Source organism: Protopterus annectens, chromosome 6.part0 (genome assembly GCF_019279795.1).
Source record: "Protopterus annectens isolate FY-2018-M chromosome 6.part0, PAN1.0, whole genome shotgun sequence".
Lineage (NCBI taxonomy): Eukaryota > Metazoa > Chordata > Ceratodontiformes > Protopteridae > Protopterus > Protopterus annectens.
The window spans coordinates 160,925,213-160,945,221 of NC_056737.1; the positions used below are offsets into that span (position 1 = coordinate 160,925,213).

At 38.4% G+C, this 20,009-nt stretch overlaps 1 protein-coding gene across 1 annotated transcript in view; it reads right to left on the bottom strand.

Moving 5' to 3' along the window:
• LOC122803780 (echinoderm microtubule-associated protein-like 5) overlaps nucleotides 1-20,009 on the bottom strand; it is a 3,919,718-nt gene that overhangs the window by 2,617,437 nt on the left and 1,282,272 nt on the right. The window contains exon 7 of the mRNA XM_044073467.1: nucleotides 16,920-17,121. Coding sequence (XP_043929402.1) covers nucleotides 16,920-17,121 — 202 coding nt within the window. The remainder of the gene's footprint in view (nucleotides 1-16,919; nucleotides 17,122-20,009) is intronic.

Below are 20,009 nucleotides of genomic sequence, written 5' to 3' on the forward strand. Positions count from 1 at the left end.
GTGTTGGAGGTCATGGATTCTCCTTGTGAGGTATTTCTGTGGCCTTTCCAGTTGGTGCAGATGTTTGGAGAGGTACATACCAAACAGGGCATTATACTCAATCATAGGTCTAATAAGGGAGGAGTACAGAGAGGTAATAATCTCCTTTTTTTCTGGATGCAATCCCTTTACTTATAAGACAAACCAAGCAAAAGGCTTTTCTGACCACCACCACCACATGATGGTCAGATGTGAGACTGTTGTCAACCTGAGTACCCAGGTCTCTCACCACCAGTTGTGTGCTTAGGGGGTTGCCATTGATGTGGTAATCAGTAGGGGCATGTTTTTGCCGAATGTTACAATAACACATTTTTCTGCATTTAACTTAAGGCCATGACTTTGTCACCAGTTATTTGTAGCTGTGACACCCTCTTGCAGTATGTTAACATCAACTGGGATGTGAATGACAGCACCCAACTTACAGTCATCTGCAAACTTGGTCAGCCACAGGGCCTTTGTCTTTGCCTGGACCTCTGAGAAGTATATGCCAAACAGTAGGGGTCCCAGGACAGATGCTTGGGGAACACCACTAGTGACATGTCTGCTGTTAGAGGTGGCAGCACCTATTTTGACCTTGTGGGTCCTATCTGTGAGCCAGTTGGCCACCCATCTGACTAGACACAGATTAACACCAACTTGTGTTAGCTTTTCAATAATGCCCGAGTGTGGGATTGTGTCAAAGGCCTTGGCCAGGTCAAGATAAGCTGTATGTACTTACTTTCCCTCATCCAGGACCTTGGTGACAGTCTCAAAGAAGTCAAGTAGGTTCAATAGGCAAGATCTGCCCCTGACAAATCCGAATTGGGTGAGGCTGAGTGCTTGGAGATTGCCTATGTCCTTGTTTATGAGATCCATAATAATATGCTCCATGACTTTACACATCAGACTTGTCAAGTTGATGGGGCAATAGTTTCCTGGGTCAGTAGTGGCACCACCTTTGTGCAAAGGGATGACAATGGCAGTTCTCCACTCTGCTGGAATGAACCCTGTAGTTAGGCTGTGGTTGAATAGGGTGCTCAATGTTTTCGAGAAGGGTCGAAAGAAGAACCAGTAGATGCCATAATGTGTGAAGATCCCTGATGTATTGAACAAGGAACTTGGCCCTACAATGGATCATGTGCTTAATGAAATGGGCACAATAAGGACAATTAGGAACGTCATGCTCCATGCCTAAGCAGAAAAGACAAAGGGAGTGAAAGTCCAGATGTGGAATTGTTTTCCACAATCAATACAGCTATTAGTTCTGGAATTCATCTAAGTACACACAGTCAAAAGATAAAAGGAAGTTTTGCCCAAAGGGTCACAGCTTTGAATAGCTTTCTGGTCATTGGATCGACCAATGCCATCTATGATGTGGATGTTTTGGGCACCACCAGCAAGGATAGCACTGGGTGACAACCTTTATACCCAGATGTTCTGACTTAAGGTACTGGACATCCACCAGGCCAGGAGGATGGAGTTAAATCTCTGGTACTCAAGACAGCCAAGGGCTACCACAGCAAGGAAAACCCATATGGTTATTACTGCAAAAGTGAAACAAGATGAACATTTATCCTTATAACTGTATACAAAAGGGTGAAATGAACCACACCCTGGCAACATATCAGGATGAACAGCAGGGAAAAGGGGGTTTAAAGAGAGGGGTGCTTACTGCAAAGGTGATGTATTAGAACATCAACTGCTATGGGTTTACATACACAACTACAATTTGTTCAATGTGCACATTGGGAAAAGGGGATTAGGATGGATGAATGGATCACCATTACAGTAGCCTAAGCGATGTGGGTAGATTACCATAGCTTAGATAGGAGTACTAAAACAGAGCGAAGGCCAACACTTAAGACTCCAAGACCCCCTGAAGAATGGACTTTGCAAAGCCTGTTCTGGGCCTAGAAAAGAAATTTAATTTATAATGTTTTGTAAAGGTATGAACTGTGGAACGACCTGTCTCTAGAACACTTTTAGCATACACCCCTTTCCAAAAATCCATACAAGAAGCCAATGCCCTTGTTAAATGAGCTGTAACTCTGTCTGGTAGTGGTTTGCTGTGGTGAGTGTAAAAAAAAGTAATAGCATAAGACAGCCATGAAAAAAATAGTTAACTTTGACACTGGTTGCCTTTTCTTATTATCTATACAGGAGGCAAACCGCTGGTCAGCTTTCCTAAAAGGATGAGTTTTAGAGTAAGCAGCACAAAGTATCTCTCTGGATTCCAGTTAGCCAACTACTGTAGTAAACTCTTCGCATGTAGCGCTACCCACGGTCTGAACTATAACAAAGATTTTAGGATGATTAACTTTTCCCCATACTAATCCAACTAACCAGTGGTGCCAAGCCTGGATCAGACTATTCACTTTACTGTATTTCTGTCTTAGTTCTTATTACTTTTAGTCTACGTGATAATAAAATAAAAACGTGAAGTGATTCTCCTTTCATGAGTAGTATTTTATTTCATTTCACAGACAGGTGAGTGCAGTTGGAAAATCCATTTCGACCTTCTGCTTTTTCATTACAAGTTTTATTTATATACAGTATTCAAATCTATACATTGTTAAAAATCGTCAGATTAATTCAAAAAACCTGATTGGTTCTAATAATTTGATTAGAATGACAATATAATGAAATATCTCAAGCAATTGCTGATTGGACCTTTAGTAATTTCAGAAACTTCTATTGGTGAATTCCATTAACCAATGTCCATTGTTTGTAAGTCGGAAAAGATATCATGGCTGGACATAAATTTCGTAGAACTATTTGGCTGTTTTGGTGCTGGAGAGGGTTTTATCGGTGGAAAAATACAGCCAGCGGATTGGGCTAGTGTGGTGGGGACTTACAATTGATATGTTTAAAACTTGAAGTATACAGATAGGACCATGGTTAGGGTGGGAATGGACTGTTTGTTGTAATGTGAAGGGGGCTAGTCAATCGCTGTACCATGACATTGGCAAGTGTAATTGGTGGAACGGGCAGTGCACAGGAAAATAAGGCTGGAATCTGATTTGTTAAGAACCACCAATGGGGACTGATGCTAGAGTAAACTGACGTCAATTTTGAAAAATCAATGAATTGGATGGCTACGGTTAGGGCATGAGAATAGATGTCCAATTAGTATATTTGCAGAAATCCTAAGGGGATCATTATTGGTGTGTGGATATTTACCTTCACTGGTGCACCTTGACTGCGAGTGGCCAATGCCATGGATTGGTAGAAATATTTGCTTAACATGCTGCCAATTGGGCTGTGGCTTCTGTACATCTCATGGGCTGGTGGTGAATGCCACCACCAATCGTGGAAGCTAGAATTCTTAGGACATTCAGTATCTCACTAATGTGATTACACTTGTGTATGGCGATCATGGTCATCCTCATTATTACTGACTGTAAATCAGAAAAACTGAAAAAATTTACAACTACACTAACGGGTCTATAATGCAGTATCTCACCAACATTTCCTAACTGACCAACAGTCAAAACCATGTTGTCTCTGTAAAACACATCTAAGTGCACAGAATTAAGACCAGAAACAACATAACTGTAAAAAGCCAAAATAAAAAATACATGTGACACAACTAAATACAAGCATGAATGTGGAAGCTCAATTGCCAAAAAACTAAAGGCATGACGCTTTCCCTTGGGGGTGCAAGCAGGAATGAATCTGAATCCAGTTTAACTGTGTGCTGGGAAACAAACACCCAAGCAAGCATGTCCCAAATCCTGAAACTCTTTTTGACTGTATCCGGGGCTCTGTGTCTCAAGACCGGGGCTTTACCACCGTCTTGGCAAGGCTGTAGCAATGCAAAACAAATCAATAATATTATCAATCTAGAATTTATAAAAACATACAGTGGTATTAGGGGTTAGCTTAGGACAATGCTAATGCTGGGATTTTATCTAACCTTTTGAATTACAACGCTTTCACTTTGATGCTTCCTCAGACCTGCCTTTCATTAGTGAAAGGGCAATACAGAGGCAAACGGTGTTACAAAAACCAAATTGTTAGTATTCATATTCTTAATATTACTCCTGCTAGAAGTCAAGATTCTAATGTAAACTTGAAGTTTGACCTATAGATCAAATGAGATACATTAAAAATGACACAGAGTTAGAAAAGAGTTAAACACATATCACTACAACATTCAAAAAACAAAAATCTTAGAAGCTTCAAAGCATGTTATTTTGTGACAGCATTTTTGTATGGCTTTTTAAGGATGCATTAGATTAACTGGTAATGTGTTTTTATTACATAGGTAATTTGACTGGACGATATAAGAATGTTTTCTGTGTACTTGATTTTTATTCTGAAGAATGCCAGCCAAAGGTTGAAAGCGCTTAATCTATATTAAATAATTTTTACACTTGTTCTAAAGTTTCACAGTGTTTTTTAATTGGATTTCTTTGTTTGTTTACATTGTGACTGAGGCAAACAGTTGGTGTTTTTTGTTACCTTTCATATATAGCGATATACTTTTTGGATTCTGTCAGAGGATTAAGGCTATGAGCTGCAAGCAAGATGCTTCCTATAGTCAAAAGTATAGTGTTTGACTCTTTCCACCACCATCTGCCTACTTTTTAACCAGACTGCACTCACAGGGTGCCCTTGAAAAGGAACTTGTGCCCAACAGGTTTACCCAGTCAATAAGGAGATTAAATAAATTCTACTTTTATTTGCTTTTTTGTAATTTAGTTATTCACAATTCCTTTCGGTTTACTGGAACTGATAAAATGAAAATTCTTCCCTGTTTCAATGTGCCTTCCATAGCTGAAGTTGGTTAAGTGTCTTCAAGGTGCAGGGTTTGATTCTCACACAGGGTAATTGGCTAGGCTTAAAATGGCCCACAGGGTCAGTTAGCATAGTACTAATCTATGAACCTACAAACCTAATTCACCAACATCCATAATTGCCAATTTATTTTTTCTGTTCTTCTACCAGATGCTCAACACACCATGTACAGGAAACTCCATCACGAACTAATGCAGAACTACTGTGTTGTTCTTCTTCAAAGGTTAATTCTACATTTAGAATACAAAACTGCTTTCTTAATAGGATATGCAAATCGTATATTTCAATCTTCCATATAAGCTAAAAAATGAATATGTTGAAAACCTGACAAAAATAAGTAACATTACCAAAAATACGAGCCAATATTCAGCTTGGGAAAGGTAACCTCTAGTAGTTTCCAAATTGTTCACTTGAATTATTAAGTGTACCCATTTCTGTGTCATAGCTGTCATTTGCTGAAGACCAATATTTTTGCACACTGTAGATCAATATGTATGTACGTACCTTTAAGAAGCTATCCAAGGGGTTACACAAGTGCATAAATACTGAGCATGTACAAGTCTGACTGCCATTTTATAGTTAGTTGTTGAGATGTAAGCATGTATGCATTTAAGGTCTGTCTGTTAACTAGTTTGTTTATATTTTATGATGCTGCTATCCATCCTGATGTGCTTCTATGTATTAAAACATCTAAACGAAATACCCCGCCTGCTTGTCACCTATGTTAGAGAAGGACAAGCGACATGGTGTCAGAAGTGGCATGTCTAAAGGACATGATATTAGAGGCGGCATGGCTAAAATGACTTAAGGCACTTGCTTGGAACTGGTGGAATATAGAGCATACTTCGCAAAACAGGTCAGAAATGAATTTCAGATATTAAAACTTGCTCAGCACTATTTCTTATTCACAAAATATGAAACGAGGCATACAGAATGTTCTAAACGATATTTGCATAAACCAATATGTATGATATTGATAAAAATATTTGAATTACTATGGAAAATATTTGAAATAAAGTCCAAACTGCATAAAATTAATAAAATAAAGGGAAACAACTGCATTTTTCAGTACGTGCTTAGTGAAGCTATATTTTTTTGTATTGATCAAAGATATCCGAGTTATCAGAAGTGTATAAAGTGGTCACATGTTTGTGCAATGTTACAGTAAAGTTATTTCATAGAATACAGCCAATACAGACCATATTTCACAAAGTACAGTATTTAGAAGAGTTTATTGTGCATTTGAATGTTGTTACAAGCTCACAAAACAATTTGTGAAGCTGGTTTAGAAACTCTAGCCATCCTAGTTGCTTTAGATTAAGACAGTGATGAGTTCTAAAAGGAGAGCCAGTGGCAAATCTAGCAATATTATTATAGGAGATTGCCAGTTTGTTGAGGTTGTTTTTAGAAAGATTAGTCTATATAGGTGAAGCATAGAGTAGAGTGGAGATTAAGTGAGTTCTGGCTATAGCAGTCCTAGCTACTGGTGTAAGAAAGGGTTTGATTCTATAGAGGGACCCCAATTTTTTGTTGACTGATTTTATTGTGCTGTTTATATGAGTATCAAAGTTAAGGTTGTTATCTATTGTTATTCCTAAGAGTTTAGTGGTTGGGTTGGGAGATATGAGAGTGCCATTATTAGATATGAGTATGAAATTTATTGGGGTGGACTTTTGGGTTGGAGTGAAAAGTAAAAGTTTAGTTTTTTGGGGGTTTAGGAGGAGGCAGCAGTTTAAAAACCATTGTTCTACTGTACTGAATGCTTTTTGGGTACGGGACTGTAGTTCAGTTGGAGAAGTGGCTGAACAAATTATTGTAGAGTCGTCTGCGTATTAAATACTGGTGGAGTGTGGAATTGCTGAGTGAAGGTCATTAATAAAAATGGAAAATAGGAGTGGGCCTAATATGGAGCCCTGAAGAACACCAAGGGAAATGGGAAGGTGATTAGATAGTTTATTGTGCCATAGTACAGCCTGCTGTCTATTGTCTAAGTAAGATTTGAACCAATTTATGACTAGAGGTTCAAGTGAAAGGGATTTCAGTATATTTAAAAGAAGCTGGTGATTAACCATATCAAAAGCTTTAGATAAATCAATGAAGACTGCAGAGTAAAGACTATTTTTGTTACGGTTTTTGTTAATGCAGTCTGTGAAGGACAGCAGGGCAGTGGTGGCACTGTGGAAAGGTCTAAATTCATGTTGACAGTTGGCAAGTAAGTTATTTTAGAGTAGATGGTTAAGTAGTTGCTTATGGATGCATTTCTCCATTATTTTTGCTAGAGGAGATAGTGGAGCCATAGGACAAAAGTTAGAGAAGTCATTGGAGTTCCCACCTTTATGTAGTGGGATAATATGAGAAATTTTCCAGATAGATGGGATAGTTCCTTCACTTATGGTTCTGTTAACCAGAATGGAAATGGGATAGGCTATGGCTTTAGCTCCTTTTTGCAGGTATTCTACCGGAAGTTGGTCAGCTGAGGGGGTGGTAGGTTTTAGTTTTTGGAGAAGGAAGCAAATAAAGGAAGTAGACACTGGTTGTAACTGAAATGATGGGGGTGGGTTTGTAGTAGAAGTAGGCAGATTTGAGGTATCTGGAGATAGATGGCTAGCAAGTGTTTGGATGGCGTCTGTGAAGAAAGAATTGAAGGCATTAACAATACGTGTGGGATTCTCAAGGTTAGAGCCTTGTGGGCTAGGTGTGATAGATTGACCTGGGTATAGTAGTTTGTTAATGCTAGTCCAAAACTTTTGTGGTTTCTTTTGGTAGGTTTGCTGTAGTTGGAAGTAAAAGTTTTTTTTTTGTCTAAGAGGATGGCTTTTTTGTATTATTTCTAAGTTGTCTAAATGTTTGGTGATCTGTAGGATTCTTAGTAGTACGCCATTTTGCCCAGGATTTGTTTCTAAGAAGGATTTTTTGCCTAGTAGCATTTGAGAGCCAAGGGGCAGGTTTAGCTTTAGTTCTAACAGAGCGAGTTGGGGCGTGGTGGTCCAGGGTAACTAAGAATGTGGAATTAAAGTATTCCACTGCTTCATTTAGTGGGAGGGATTTTAGTGGTGACCAATTACATTGCTTGAGTTCTGTCTGGAAAAGTTCAGGGTTAAATTGCTTTTTGGTGCGTACTGTCCTGAAAGTGTTTGGGTAAGTTAAGTGGGTTTTATGTCTGGTAATATAAGTTAGTGAATGGTCACTTAGGTCATCTGGGAGGGTTCCTACTTTCTATGTTTGATGAGGAGTATTAGTAGGAATCCAGTCTAAGGTACTTTCTTTGTTATTGGGTTTATTAATTCTGGTAGGGGAGTTAATTGTTTGTGAGAAGCCATAGAGGTTAATATGGGGGGCAGGGTATACATTACTACAGGACTTCCAGTTGATATTAAAGTCTCCTAGGACTATAATGTCTTGTGGGAGATTAATAGAAAGCCAGTTAAGGATATTTTCAAGGGTATTAATGTTATTTCCTGGAGGAAGATAGATACAAATAATATATATGGATTTACATGAGTTGACCTGAAATTTAGAAATGAGTATTTCAGCACTATTGTCTGAAGGTGGTCTAAGGTTTACAGTTCTAACTTGTAGTTCTGCTTTATAAAGGATAGCTACCCCTCCTCTCTTTTTGGCTGTGCAGTCTAGTCTAAGGATATTGTAACCAGGTGGGCTGACTTCATTGTCTTTCACTGTAGGTTTTAGCCATGTTTCAGATAAACATAGGATGTCAAATAGGTGGACATCTAGGAGGGTGTGTAGGTGGGCAATTTTATTGTTAATGCTACGTATACTGAGATGTGCTACAGAGAGTGAGTTAGAAGGTTTGGTAGGGGCTTGGGTATTAGTGTTGTTAGGGTTGCACTTTTCAGTGGCAAGGGTATTGTTTGGGCCGGGGTTAGAATGAATGTCCCCATCTAATAAGGAGTGGAGGTATATTCTATTTTTAGGGTGGTGAAGTTTACAATAATAGTCAAGTAATTTTCTATTATTTAGATTGGTATACTTAATGTGTGCTAGTCTATGATAGTTGGCTAGTAGGTAGCAGGGTTTGGATGTGATATTTATGAAGTTTTGAGAGATAGCTAATAGTGGTGTCAAAGTGAGTTTGGGGGGAGGAGGAGAAGGGTGGGGTATAATGGTTGTTTGTAGGAGGTTAGCAGATAGGCAGTAGTTAGAGGAGGAAAGAGTGAGACCAAGAGTAATAAGGATGGGTGATATAGTCATTATATTGGATTGAAAAGTGGAAGAAGAATGGGAGGTAAGGTAGTGTGAACAGGTAAGGAGATATATCAACAGGTGAGATGATGTAACAAGGAGGGATGGGAGGTAAGGTAATAACATGTGTGATGTGACAAGGAGGTTTGGGAGTGGTAATGAGGTGATCTGCTACATTGGAGCAGATGTGATGGGGTGTGGTTTTAGAGGAATAAATGTAGGAGCAGTGAGGGTGGGTGAGATTTGGGGGCATGGTAGGGGAGCGGAGTAAGCCTGCAGGGCAAACGGAGCGGGTAGAGACAAGAACCAGAGAGAGAAGACTGTCGAGGATGACAATCAGTGAAGTGGGAAAGTCTGCAGGTAAGTCTGAAAGTAAGAGATGTAGAAGAATGTTAAGAGGCTAGCAAGAATAGACTTGGGATGTTAGAGGAGTAATATGTGGTTAAGGTATACTGGGACAATAATGAGAGAGTGAAACAATAATCAGAAGAGAACAAATACAGTAAGTGGAATCATTTCAAAAGGTTTTGTAAATCAAAAGGCCCATATTCTTTTATCAAAAGGAAACATTTTAAGAAACAAATTGATCAATTAGTGAGCTGCAACCCTACTCTTTATGTTGCTGGTGTGTCAGTGCTTCACGAAACAATTAATTCAGTAGATTTATGGGCAAAGGATGAAGTATTTTGTACTGTTCAGATAAATGGAAAACCCATAGAGCTCAAAGTTGATACAGGCTCCAAGTGCTATATTATGTCAGCAGAAACATTTGCTAGAGTGTGTCATGGTGAAAGGCTTGATTTGGCAAGGTGTGTAAAGCTTGTTGCTTATAGAGGTGAAGAAATTCAGACTGAAGACTCAGTAGTGCTTTCATGTTACTCTGCTGGAAGATGATACGACTTATTATTCTATATGGGCAAGAGGCACGTCCAGTCATTACTAGGGCTCAGATAAAGTTTGAAAATGGGACAGCTTTCATTTAATAAAGAAGTCCACTAAGTCATCTTGAAAGACTACTACTCTAACTTCACCCAATATATTTTTTTCTACCCATGATGATCTTTTTGAAGACAGACTAGGCACACTTCCAGTTGTGTACTCCATGAAGTTATACCCAGAGGTCAGTCCAGTTATCAGGCCAGCACATAAAGTTCCAATAGCTATGCAGGAAAGAGTCAAAGTCGAGCTAGATAAAATGGTGCGACAAGGTATGATTTGTCCAGTTGCAACTCCAACTGAATGGGTATCTTCCATGGTAGGACCTCATAAGAAAAGCTCAGATGACATCAAAATATGTATTGACCCATAAAATTTGAACAAAACACTAAAAAGACCTCATCATCCAATACACATAGTCAAAGAAGTTGCAGCCTTGATGCCAAATGCCACTGTTTTTTTTCTGTCTTAGATCCAAAGAGTTCATTCTGGCAAATTCAGCTTGACAAAAAATCCTCATTACTCACTACTTTCAGTACTCTGTTTGGCAGATACAGATTTTTGAGAATGCCATTTGGGATAAATTCTGCAACTGAAGTCTTTCAACATGCAATGGAGCAACTTCTTCTGAGTATCCTTGTGCTACTATAGTAGACAACATACTAGTAGGAGGTAATGATGAAGCTGAACATGACAGAAACCTCAGAAAAGTTCTTGAAAGGGCACGTCAAGTGAATCTTAAGGTCAATTCCAGAAATACAAATTCAGGCTACAAGAGGTTACTTATGTTGGTCATTTATTTACCAGTTGAAGCCTATGGCCAGAACCTTCTAAGTAAACAGCCATTCTCGAGATGCCCGCTCCAGACAATGTTCAAGGCCTGCAACAATTTCTTGGCATGGTTAACTACCTAGGCAAATTCATTCCAGACTTGAGCCAATTTCAGCACCACTTAGAGAAGCGACACATAAAGCTGCATCTTGGTCTTGGTTAGAGCAACAACAAAAAGCATTTGATGTCCTGGAAGAGATTATTAATAGTCCACCAACTCTCAGATATTATGATGTTCACAAGCCAGTTACACTTTCCTGTGATGCTTCGAAATTTGGTCTTGGTACAATCTACAAGAGGATCAACCAGTTGCCTATGCATCGAGAAATCTTACCCAAACTGAAATGCAGTATGCCCAGATTGAGAACGAGCTTTTGGCAACTGTGATTGCTTGTTCAAAGTTCCATGATCATGTTTATGGTAGACCTATCCAGATCGAAACAAACCACCGACCTCTAGTCGCTATCTTGAGAAAACCTACGCATTCAGCTCCAGCCAGACTGCAATGTATGATACTGAGATTGCAAAAGTATAACTTCAATCTTGTCTACAAGAAAGGCAAACTTCTTTACCTTGCTGATACATTATCCAGATCACCCAGAAACACCACAGAACAGCATGATAATGGGAATCTTGATTTTGAAGTCATGGAAGTGAAACATTTTAATTCCACACATCTTGATGAGCTGAAAGATCACACAGCCACAGATCCAATCTTAGAGAGATTCAACCACTTTATCAATCAAGGATGGCCATCAAAACAATCTAGTTTACCTCAAGAAGTGCAACTTTATTTTCCATACAGAGATGAGATTTGGTCTAACAAGGGTATCATTATGAAAGGTCCGTAGGTAATTGTTCCACAGTCCTTGCAACTAGAGTACACTACTATCTTGCATTGTGGTTACCCAGGAATGGACTCTACCAAAAGAAGGGCAAGAGTGCTAGTATTTTGGCCTTCTATGTCACTAGATATTGAGACAGCACTTTCATCTGTGTGTAATAGTACCAAGCCACATCAACAGAAAGAACCATTTCAGCTAAACCAGAATCTGGAACTACCTTGGTTGACATCACCCACCGACACCTTTAAGTGGATTGGTCAACATTATTTGGTGTTAATATATTCTTAATCCAATTGGTTAGAGATTGACTTACTTCCTAACCTAGCATCCAGTACTGTCATTACTAAGATGAAGAATCATTTTGCAGTACATGGCAGTCCGCACAAAGTTATTTCTGACAATGGCACACAGTTTACAAGCCAACAGTTCAAAAGATTTGCTAAAGAATGGGACTTTACTCATGTCATGAGTAGCCCTGAGTACCCACAGTGAAATGATTTGGTAGAATATGCAGTTCAATGTGCAAAACAGTTACTAGAGAAGTTAAAATGAGAAAATAGTGATGTTTTCCTGAATCTCTTGAATCTCAGAAATGTTCCTCGTGATAAACATATTTGGTCCACCTGCTCAGGGACTTCTGTCGAGACAAACCAGAGCCACATTACCAGTCAGTAGTCAACTGTTGGTTCCATGTATTAAGAATAACAGGTCAGTGAAAACCAATCTGTTGAAGAAGCGTTTAACCCAGAAGTCCTACTATGATAAAAGCAGCAAACTGTTCAATCCATTACAAGAAGGAGAAGTGGTAAGGATGCAAACATACAGAAGTTATGATCAGATTGGTGTCGTGAAGAGTATTTGCCCAGAGATGAGATCATACATTGTGGAATCACAAGGAGCAGACTTTAGGTGGAATCGGAAGGATTTAACACCAGTGTCCAAAGCTATACCAAAGCACATAGCCTGTGAGAAAGACTTTATCTCAGAGTGAGTTGTCCAGTGTTCCATATTCCAGAGGAAGTTCCAGAAAATATTCCCATTCCTGTGATGAATCCAGAAGTTCCTGATATGAGCTGTTCACTGACGACTGTCCCTGTTGCTAAATTTAGTCAGATTGTTATGTTACGAGATATGGTTGCATCTCTAAACCCTGTAACAGATACAAGGCAACTTGGACATGAACACTGTGTTTTTTTTCTAATGTCTACAGTAATGCATGTCCAACTCTAATATTGTTTTAACAAAGGGCAATCATTTTAAGAGGGAGGATATAGATCAATATGTGTGTATGTACCTTTAAGAAGCTATCCAAGGGCTTGCACAAGTGTATAAATACTGAGCACATGCGAGCCTGGCTGCCATTTTGTAGTTAGCTGTTGAGGTGCAAGCATGTATGTATGTAAGGTCTGTTTGTTAACTAGTTTGTTTATATTTTATGATGCTGCTATCATCCTGATGTGTTTCTATGTATTAAAGCATCTAAAAGAAATACTACGCCTGCTTGTCATATTTGTTAGAGAAGGACGAGCGATACACACCAAATGAACATTCTACAATTAATGTATGTAAATATTTTTCAAAGAAAACATTGACATTGTAAAAGTTTATTTTCCCTAAGGTAACATCATAAAAAGCTGTTAAACATGCAGACCTAAATCAAAGAATTTCAACAATTTCACAATTGAGGCTGAAAGGTTGTTTATCTCGGAACAGGCAAACTGTCTACTTTTTTAATGAAAGCTTTTTAGTTTTGACTAAAACATGCATTTAACATCTGCACAGGTAAAACCATAATGCAATACCCAAAATAAAAAAAAACATTACACATATAATGCTTAGTCAATTACTGAAAGCACTCAACCAAAAACTTGAACTTTTTATAATAACTTTGACCACACCTCAGACTGTCTGACACATAACACTGTTATGCTTTATGCCTTGTTCCTAAATAATGGTGTTTACTCAGTCTAAATTCTACCCAAAGAATTCTTTCAAAAGTGAGAACTGCAGGGGAGTAAAGCACTTAATCTAAAGCATTTCTCCCTGAGTCTCCTCTGAAAAGGCTTTTTTAAAACCCGGCTGAACTTTTCCAGTTGACAAATTAAAATAAATGAACATATCAAAAAATTAACAAGAGAATGAATGTACTATTACAGATATTGTATTTTTATCCATACCAGGTCCTACATCTCCCTGCAAGGAGTTGCTTTTAAGTAACAATATTTTCAAATCTTGCTTTCTACAAAATGTGCGAACAGTTATGTCTTAAAATCATTAGCATTACATAAATATAAGAAGAAAAAAACAAGAACCCCCCAACATTCACACAAACAGGCATTTAACAATTCAACTTTGCTCAGGAACATCTGATGTAGCAGGAAGAATACGGCCCTCATGATCAAATCTGTAATCATAACAACATGGGTGCAGGAACCCTATTACCAGGGGGAGGGGGAGCCCCCCCACACTTTTACAGCTTCCAAGACCTGTTGGAAACAATTAATGTGGTGGAGTTTTCACACTAATGTGGATTTGCTCGCAGAAGTTAAACTAACTAAACTAGCTGCCCTTGTTCTCTTATTGCTCTGTGTTAAAGGACTTATGCTGCCACAGCTCTGTTGGTGCTGCCAGAGCCAGAGTCATGCCGGTAAGGAGAGTTTTGTTATTTTATTTGCAGGAGATATGCTGCTCCCATGTGTGTGTGTGTGTGTGTGTGTGTGTGTGTGTGTGTGTGTGTGTGTGTGTGTGTGTGTTTATATACAATGCCCCAGTTAGGTATACCTGGTGGTTAGTGTTACTCAGGCTCAAACAAGAGACTGAATTCTCTACCCGTACCAACACTTGTGATTCACGGAGTTGAGTCCACAGCTCTCAACTGTCCAGATTTTCACAGAATATTTTGCTCATATTTTTGGTCTGTTTCTCTTAAAATTTGTGGTTTTCTGGCAAATCAGTGAGAATTGAATTCACTAAATAATGATAGCACTTTAAGTTTCAATCTTCCTATCTTTCAGGAAACACATGGTTAACACAAAACACTTTATTTTAGCAACTTTCTAAGATTATACAAGCAATATTTAATCTGTGTCCCTGGTTTTCAGCCTTTGCTCCCCCCCAATAAATTTTGGCTTTTTCCAGATTTCTTTTGCTGTGAAGTTGAGAGATTTAGTTGAGTGTCAAGTGGATTTTACAAGGAGCTGACAGCTGCAGGGGAAGAGAAGTTTAGTGCTACTTATGTTAAGCTGTTTGCATTGTTAGTTGCACAACAGGTAGTATACTTGCTTTTGAGGCAAAAGGCTGTGGAATCCTCTCCCACAGTATGCAGATGGACCACTGATACTGTACTGTGTTGTACTTTAAAGGGAGTGGATGCTGCAGTCCTATGAATGCCCTCCTTTGGAGGAGTACCTAGTAATTATGTTTCTGTTATCAGTTTGCCATCCATTTCCCATTGCAAAATTACTAGCTTATCATTTTTTTAATGTGGCATAGGCAATTTATTCTTCAAGGATAACAGGAACTTTAGTTGTAGATGAAATAATGAAATATAAAGTTGTTTGACAGCAGCAGCCTCTTCATTAGTTACAGATCCCTTTAATGTGGAATTATTTAGATGACTTACTTCTGCAGAGATTTTGCATATTTACTGATATTGGTGGATTGTAATGACAGAAGTTTAAGCGGCTTTTTATGGTTGAAATTTTCTGAAATGGGTAGTTTTGTCATTATTGGTTCATACATTTTGTTTCACTGCTTACTAGAAGACTGTTCCAAACTACAAATGTAAAACACGTTCTAACAAGTAGTGCTGCAATATACAAATAATATAATTTAATACAATCAGGTTAATACAATCAGGAAGGTGAATCAAAGAATGCATACATATATGCTTGCTCACAGGATGCAGGAGATCAAAATAGGGGAACAGACCAGTCACCAAAGAAGTCCCCCAGGGTTCTGTGCTGAGACTTTTTCAGTTTGGCATATACATCTCAAAAGTAGAAGGAAATACCAAAGGGCTTTGGCCAACTAAGTTTGAGATGACTGCAAGCTAGGAGCAGTTATTGAACACCCAATGACTTAGCCATCATGCAGGAAGATTTGTCCGAAACAATAACTAGTGCCAAAATCATGAATTGAAACTAAACTCCAAGAAATACATTATCGTATCATTTGGGAAGTCATCTACTCCAGGGAACTGCCAAATTGAGAATGCCCCCTGAGAACTGACCCAGTTGTTTGGCATTTGGGAACTTGTGTGTTCAGTGACCTAACTTTTGACCATGTGCCCAGAGTCATAAGAAAGTATTTCTATATTGCACAGCTTATAAACAAATTGATTTTGACTAGATCTAGAGATATTTTTGTCCCCCTTTACAAAGCCCTCATAGGGTCAATCATTTTGTATAATGCCTACTTTGGCATGCATCTGTCCAGACCCATGCAACAATTGAAATACCCACAGAGATACCTTACTAAGAGGATACAAGTCCTAAACAATAGGTCTTGCACTGGACCACCTCAAAGATTTATCACTATACTCAGTATCTTACAGAGTGCTTAGAGGAGACATATCTGGCATACAAGGCATCCTCTGACCTAATACAGATGGACCTACTAAACATCAGCAAGTCAAATGGCATCAGAAATACTCAGTCCAGGTATCTAAACTGAATGTTGTTGAGAGATGGATATATATCACAAAGCCTACCACTGTTCTAGAACAGACTATCCATTCAAGTAAAACAAAGCTCATCCCTGTCCACATTCAAATGCAACTTGGATCTAAGGATGGATAATAGAAAATTTACTCCAGGATTGTCCTTCATGCCACTAATGGACAGAGGCAGTTCCTAAATTCTGCATCCCTTACATGGGTCCCCTCAAATTATCTATAGTATGATCACATTTATTCTCACTGGGGCTTATATACAATGGGATAGGTAAGACCAATCCGGAAATGTTAATTCAAGCACCAAAAGGGAAATTGGCTAAGCTTAAAATGCCCTCCAACTGAACCTATGTTGTGGTAGTAAATAGTTTTAAAAAATTGCCCTTTTTAGATCACTAAGTGCCCTTCTCACCTACTGAACCCCCCCCCCCCCTCCCCACCAGTCTTCAACAGCTTCTGACACCTCTGCATAACGACCAAAATGTTGATTAAATCTCTGGGAACAAGAACTTTGTGCAACACTCGACAGTGCAGTGGCTATTAACATACAAAGGCTACCACCATACTTTTTCAGAAAAGATTGAAAGAAGACTATTAAAATTGTATCTACATACCTGACAGACCGGTCATCACTTCCAGTTATAGCCAAAGGCTTTGTTGGATGTACTGCTAATGCCCACAGCTCTCCTTCACAGTGTCCTTGCATAATGAGAAAAGGCTTATTCCGTTCATGGACCACAATCTCAAAGATTTCACTATCCTGTGTACCAACCAGTATATGGTCCCCTCTCCAACATACACTTCTTACAGACAAACCTGAGTAGGAAAAAGACATGGTGTGAAACAAAAGGGATTAGAAACAAACTCTGAAGGCAAATAATGACCAATATGTTCACTGTTACAATCCTGAATCAGTGTGTGATTCTTCCTCATTTAGAAACAAGTGAGTTATTATATTAAGGATGAATATATGGCATTGCTTTACAAAACTGATCATGTAAGCTCGTGCCTAGACTTTTAGAAACAAGAAACTGCTAGAAACAGAATTTAACTTAATTGATCACTTTATTTTGTAATAAAATGAGTTGTACTAAACTGCCACATAATGAGTTTTAAGCACACCTCTGACCTACTTGAATAGTCATGAATAGTAAGAGACAGTACAGTACACTGCTAAAAGCGATCGATGAAGGCGTGTCTTTATTTGATTTATTTATTTATTTTACATTTGTTAACCGGGCTAGTCCAATTGGATACATGTCCATTTTCAGTGGAGGCCCGGGGAGAAAAGCTCCAAGTTCAAAGACATTCTATAATGCATATTAAAGTATACAGAACAAAAACATTTAAAACAAAAAGTTAGTACATGACATTAAAAAGAGTTAATCATCTTCAGTACAATAAAAGTTTCAAGAAGCACTGAAAGAAGATGAATAGAAGTGTTCAGTATGATAAGTAGTACTCAGGAAAGACAGTATTAGGAAATGAGAAAGGTAGGTTAGTTTAGAAAATAGGTCCATGACTAGTTCTGAGAAAGAATTTTATGTTTTGATGGTAACAGTTTAAAAACACCAGTTAGTCAGGGTTGGTACAGGAGCATAACCAGTGGTTAGAGAGGAAATGTTTTAGGTTCGTTTTGAATAGTGGCAGAGAGGTTAGGGTTGTAAGGTTTTGTGAATTAGAGAATATGGAGTTTCCTGCTGAATTATTTGATAAGGAAGAGTGCATCAACATTTTTTTAGTGGAGCGTAGATTCCTCAAGTTATAATATGGTGTTATGAGGGTAGAGAGAATTGGGGTGTTGTTGGGTTGGTGAAGGACTTTATGGGCAATTATAAGTTGGTTAAATTGTAATAGGTGAGGTAATTCAAGCCAATCTAGTTGTTTTAGATTCTGACAGTGATGAGTCCTGTATGGAGAGTTAGTGGCAAATCTAGCAATATTATTATACGATCTAGCTAGTTTGTTAAGATTATTTTTAGACAGATTGGTATATATGGGGGAAGCATATAATAGGGTAGAGATTAAGTGGGTTCTAGCTATTGTGGTTCTGGCTAGTGGTGTCAGGAAATGTTTGATTCTATAGAGGGATCCAAGTTTTTTGTTAGTAGATTTTATTGCAGTGTTTATGTGAGTGTCGAACTTTAGTTGATTGTCAATTGTAATACCTAGGAGTTTGGTGGTGGGGTCTGGAGAAATAATGGTACCATTGTTGGATGTAAGTGTAAAATGAAGAGGGGGAGACAAGTGAGAGGGTGTAAAGAGCAATGATTTGTTTTTTTTTTTTGGGTTGAGGAGAAGACAGTGGTTGGAGAACCATTGTTTTATAGTGGTGAAGGATTTTTGTGTGAGAGAATGAAGTTCAGTTTGGGATGAAGCTGAACAAATGATTGTAGAGTCATCAGCATATTGAATGCAGGTAGAGAGTGGAATAGAGATGAAGGTCATTTATAAAAATGGAAAACAATAGTGGACCTAAAATCGAGCCCTGTGGGACACCTAGGGAGGTGGGAAGGAGTTCTGAAAGATGGTTTTGCCAGAGAACTGCTTGTTTTCGGTTATCCAGGTAGGATGTAAACCAGTTCATAGCAGAATTATCGAGAGATAGTGACTTTAGTAGGTGGAGGAGAAGTTGATGGTTGACCATGTCGAAGGCTTTAGATAGGTCTACAAAGAATGCTGAGGAAAGAATATTATTATTGCGATTTTTGTTGATGCAGTTGGTAAAGGATAGAAAGGCTGTGGTGGTACTGTGGACAGGACGAAAACCATGTTGACAGTTAGCTAAGAGATTGTAGTGGAGTAGGTGGGTAATTAATTGTTTTTTTTGTGTCTTGGCAAAGAAGGTAGACTTTTTTTAGTATCAAAGTAGATGGCTCAGTTCAGAAATTGAAAAAACAACACCCCTTTGTTTTTCATCTAATAAAAGATGTTACACAATATGATCAGCCAACTAATCTTACTAAATTCACATTTACCTGATATCTTATCTGAGATAATAATGCACAGTGAGCTGCTTCTGCTTTGCAGCTTCCAGAATGTATCATGTCATACAAAATAGGTGCAGCTTGCAAGACAAGGATATTTACTTAGTCAAGAGTGAGACAACACTGTTCTCTGTGCCTCCCTTTGTTTGAAACTCATCATTATGAATTTCAGGTTACAACCTCCCTAACTTGAATAACCTGAAACAACACAAACTTGTACAAGACCATCATGCAGTCTGCCCTAAAATGTGGCTAAATCGTATTGGAAGATCAAGTGCAAGCAGACATTTGCAATGTGGAGTTTATTAAAAAAAAGAGTTAAGTGAGGCTGTGTGTCTGTACACAACACAGCAATGCCAGGATTGTACAAGTCACATCACTGTTTTTTGCTGATCTTCTACATGAAAATCGGAAAAATGCAAATAAAGATTTTTTTCAGTTGATGTCAAAATGCTATTATCTACATCCCAGGGTAATATCATAAATAAAAGTTATGTACTAACTGTAACACTAGATCTGTGCTGTCTACTTCCGACCATCTCAACTAATGGGTATGTCGGATTTGGCAGGATTTGATGCTGGCAACTCTCAGTCTTTGGATCCAAGGCTCAGGCTCCTCACCCTACCCATAATTTCCCAATGTCTTCACAGTTCCTCAGACCAAGTCTGCCTGCCTATACAGAATGTTCAACTTATGTTAAATAAGGAGAAAAGAAT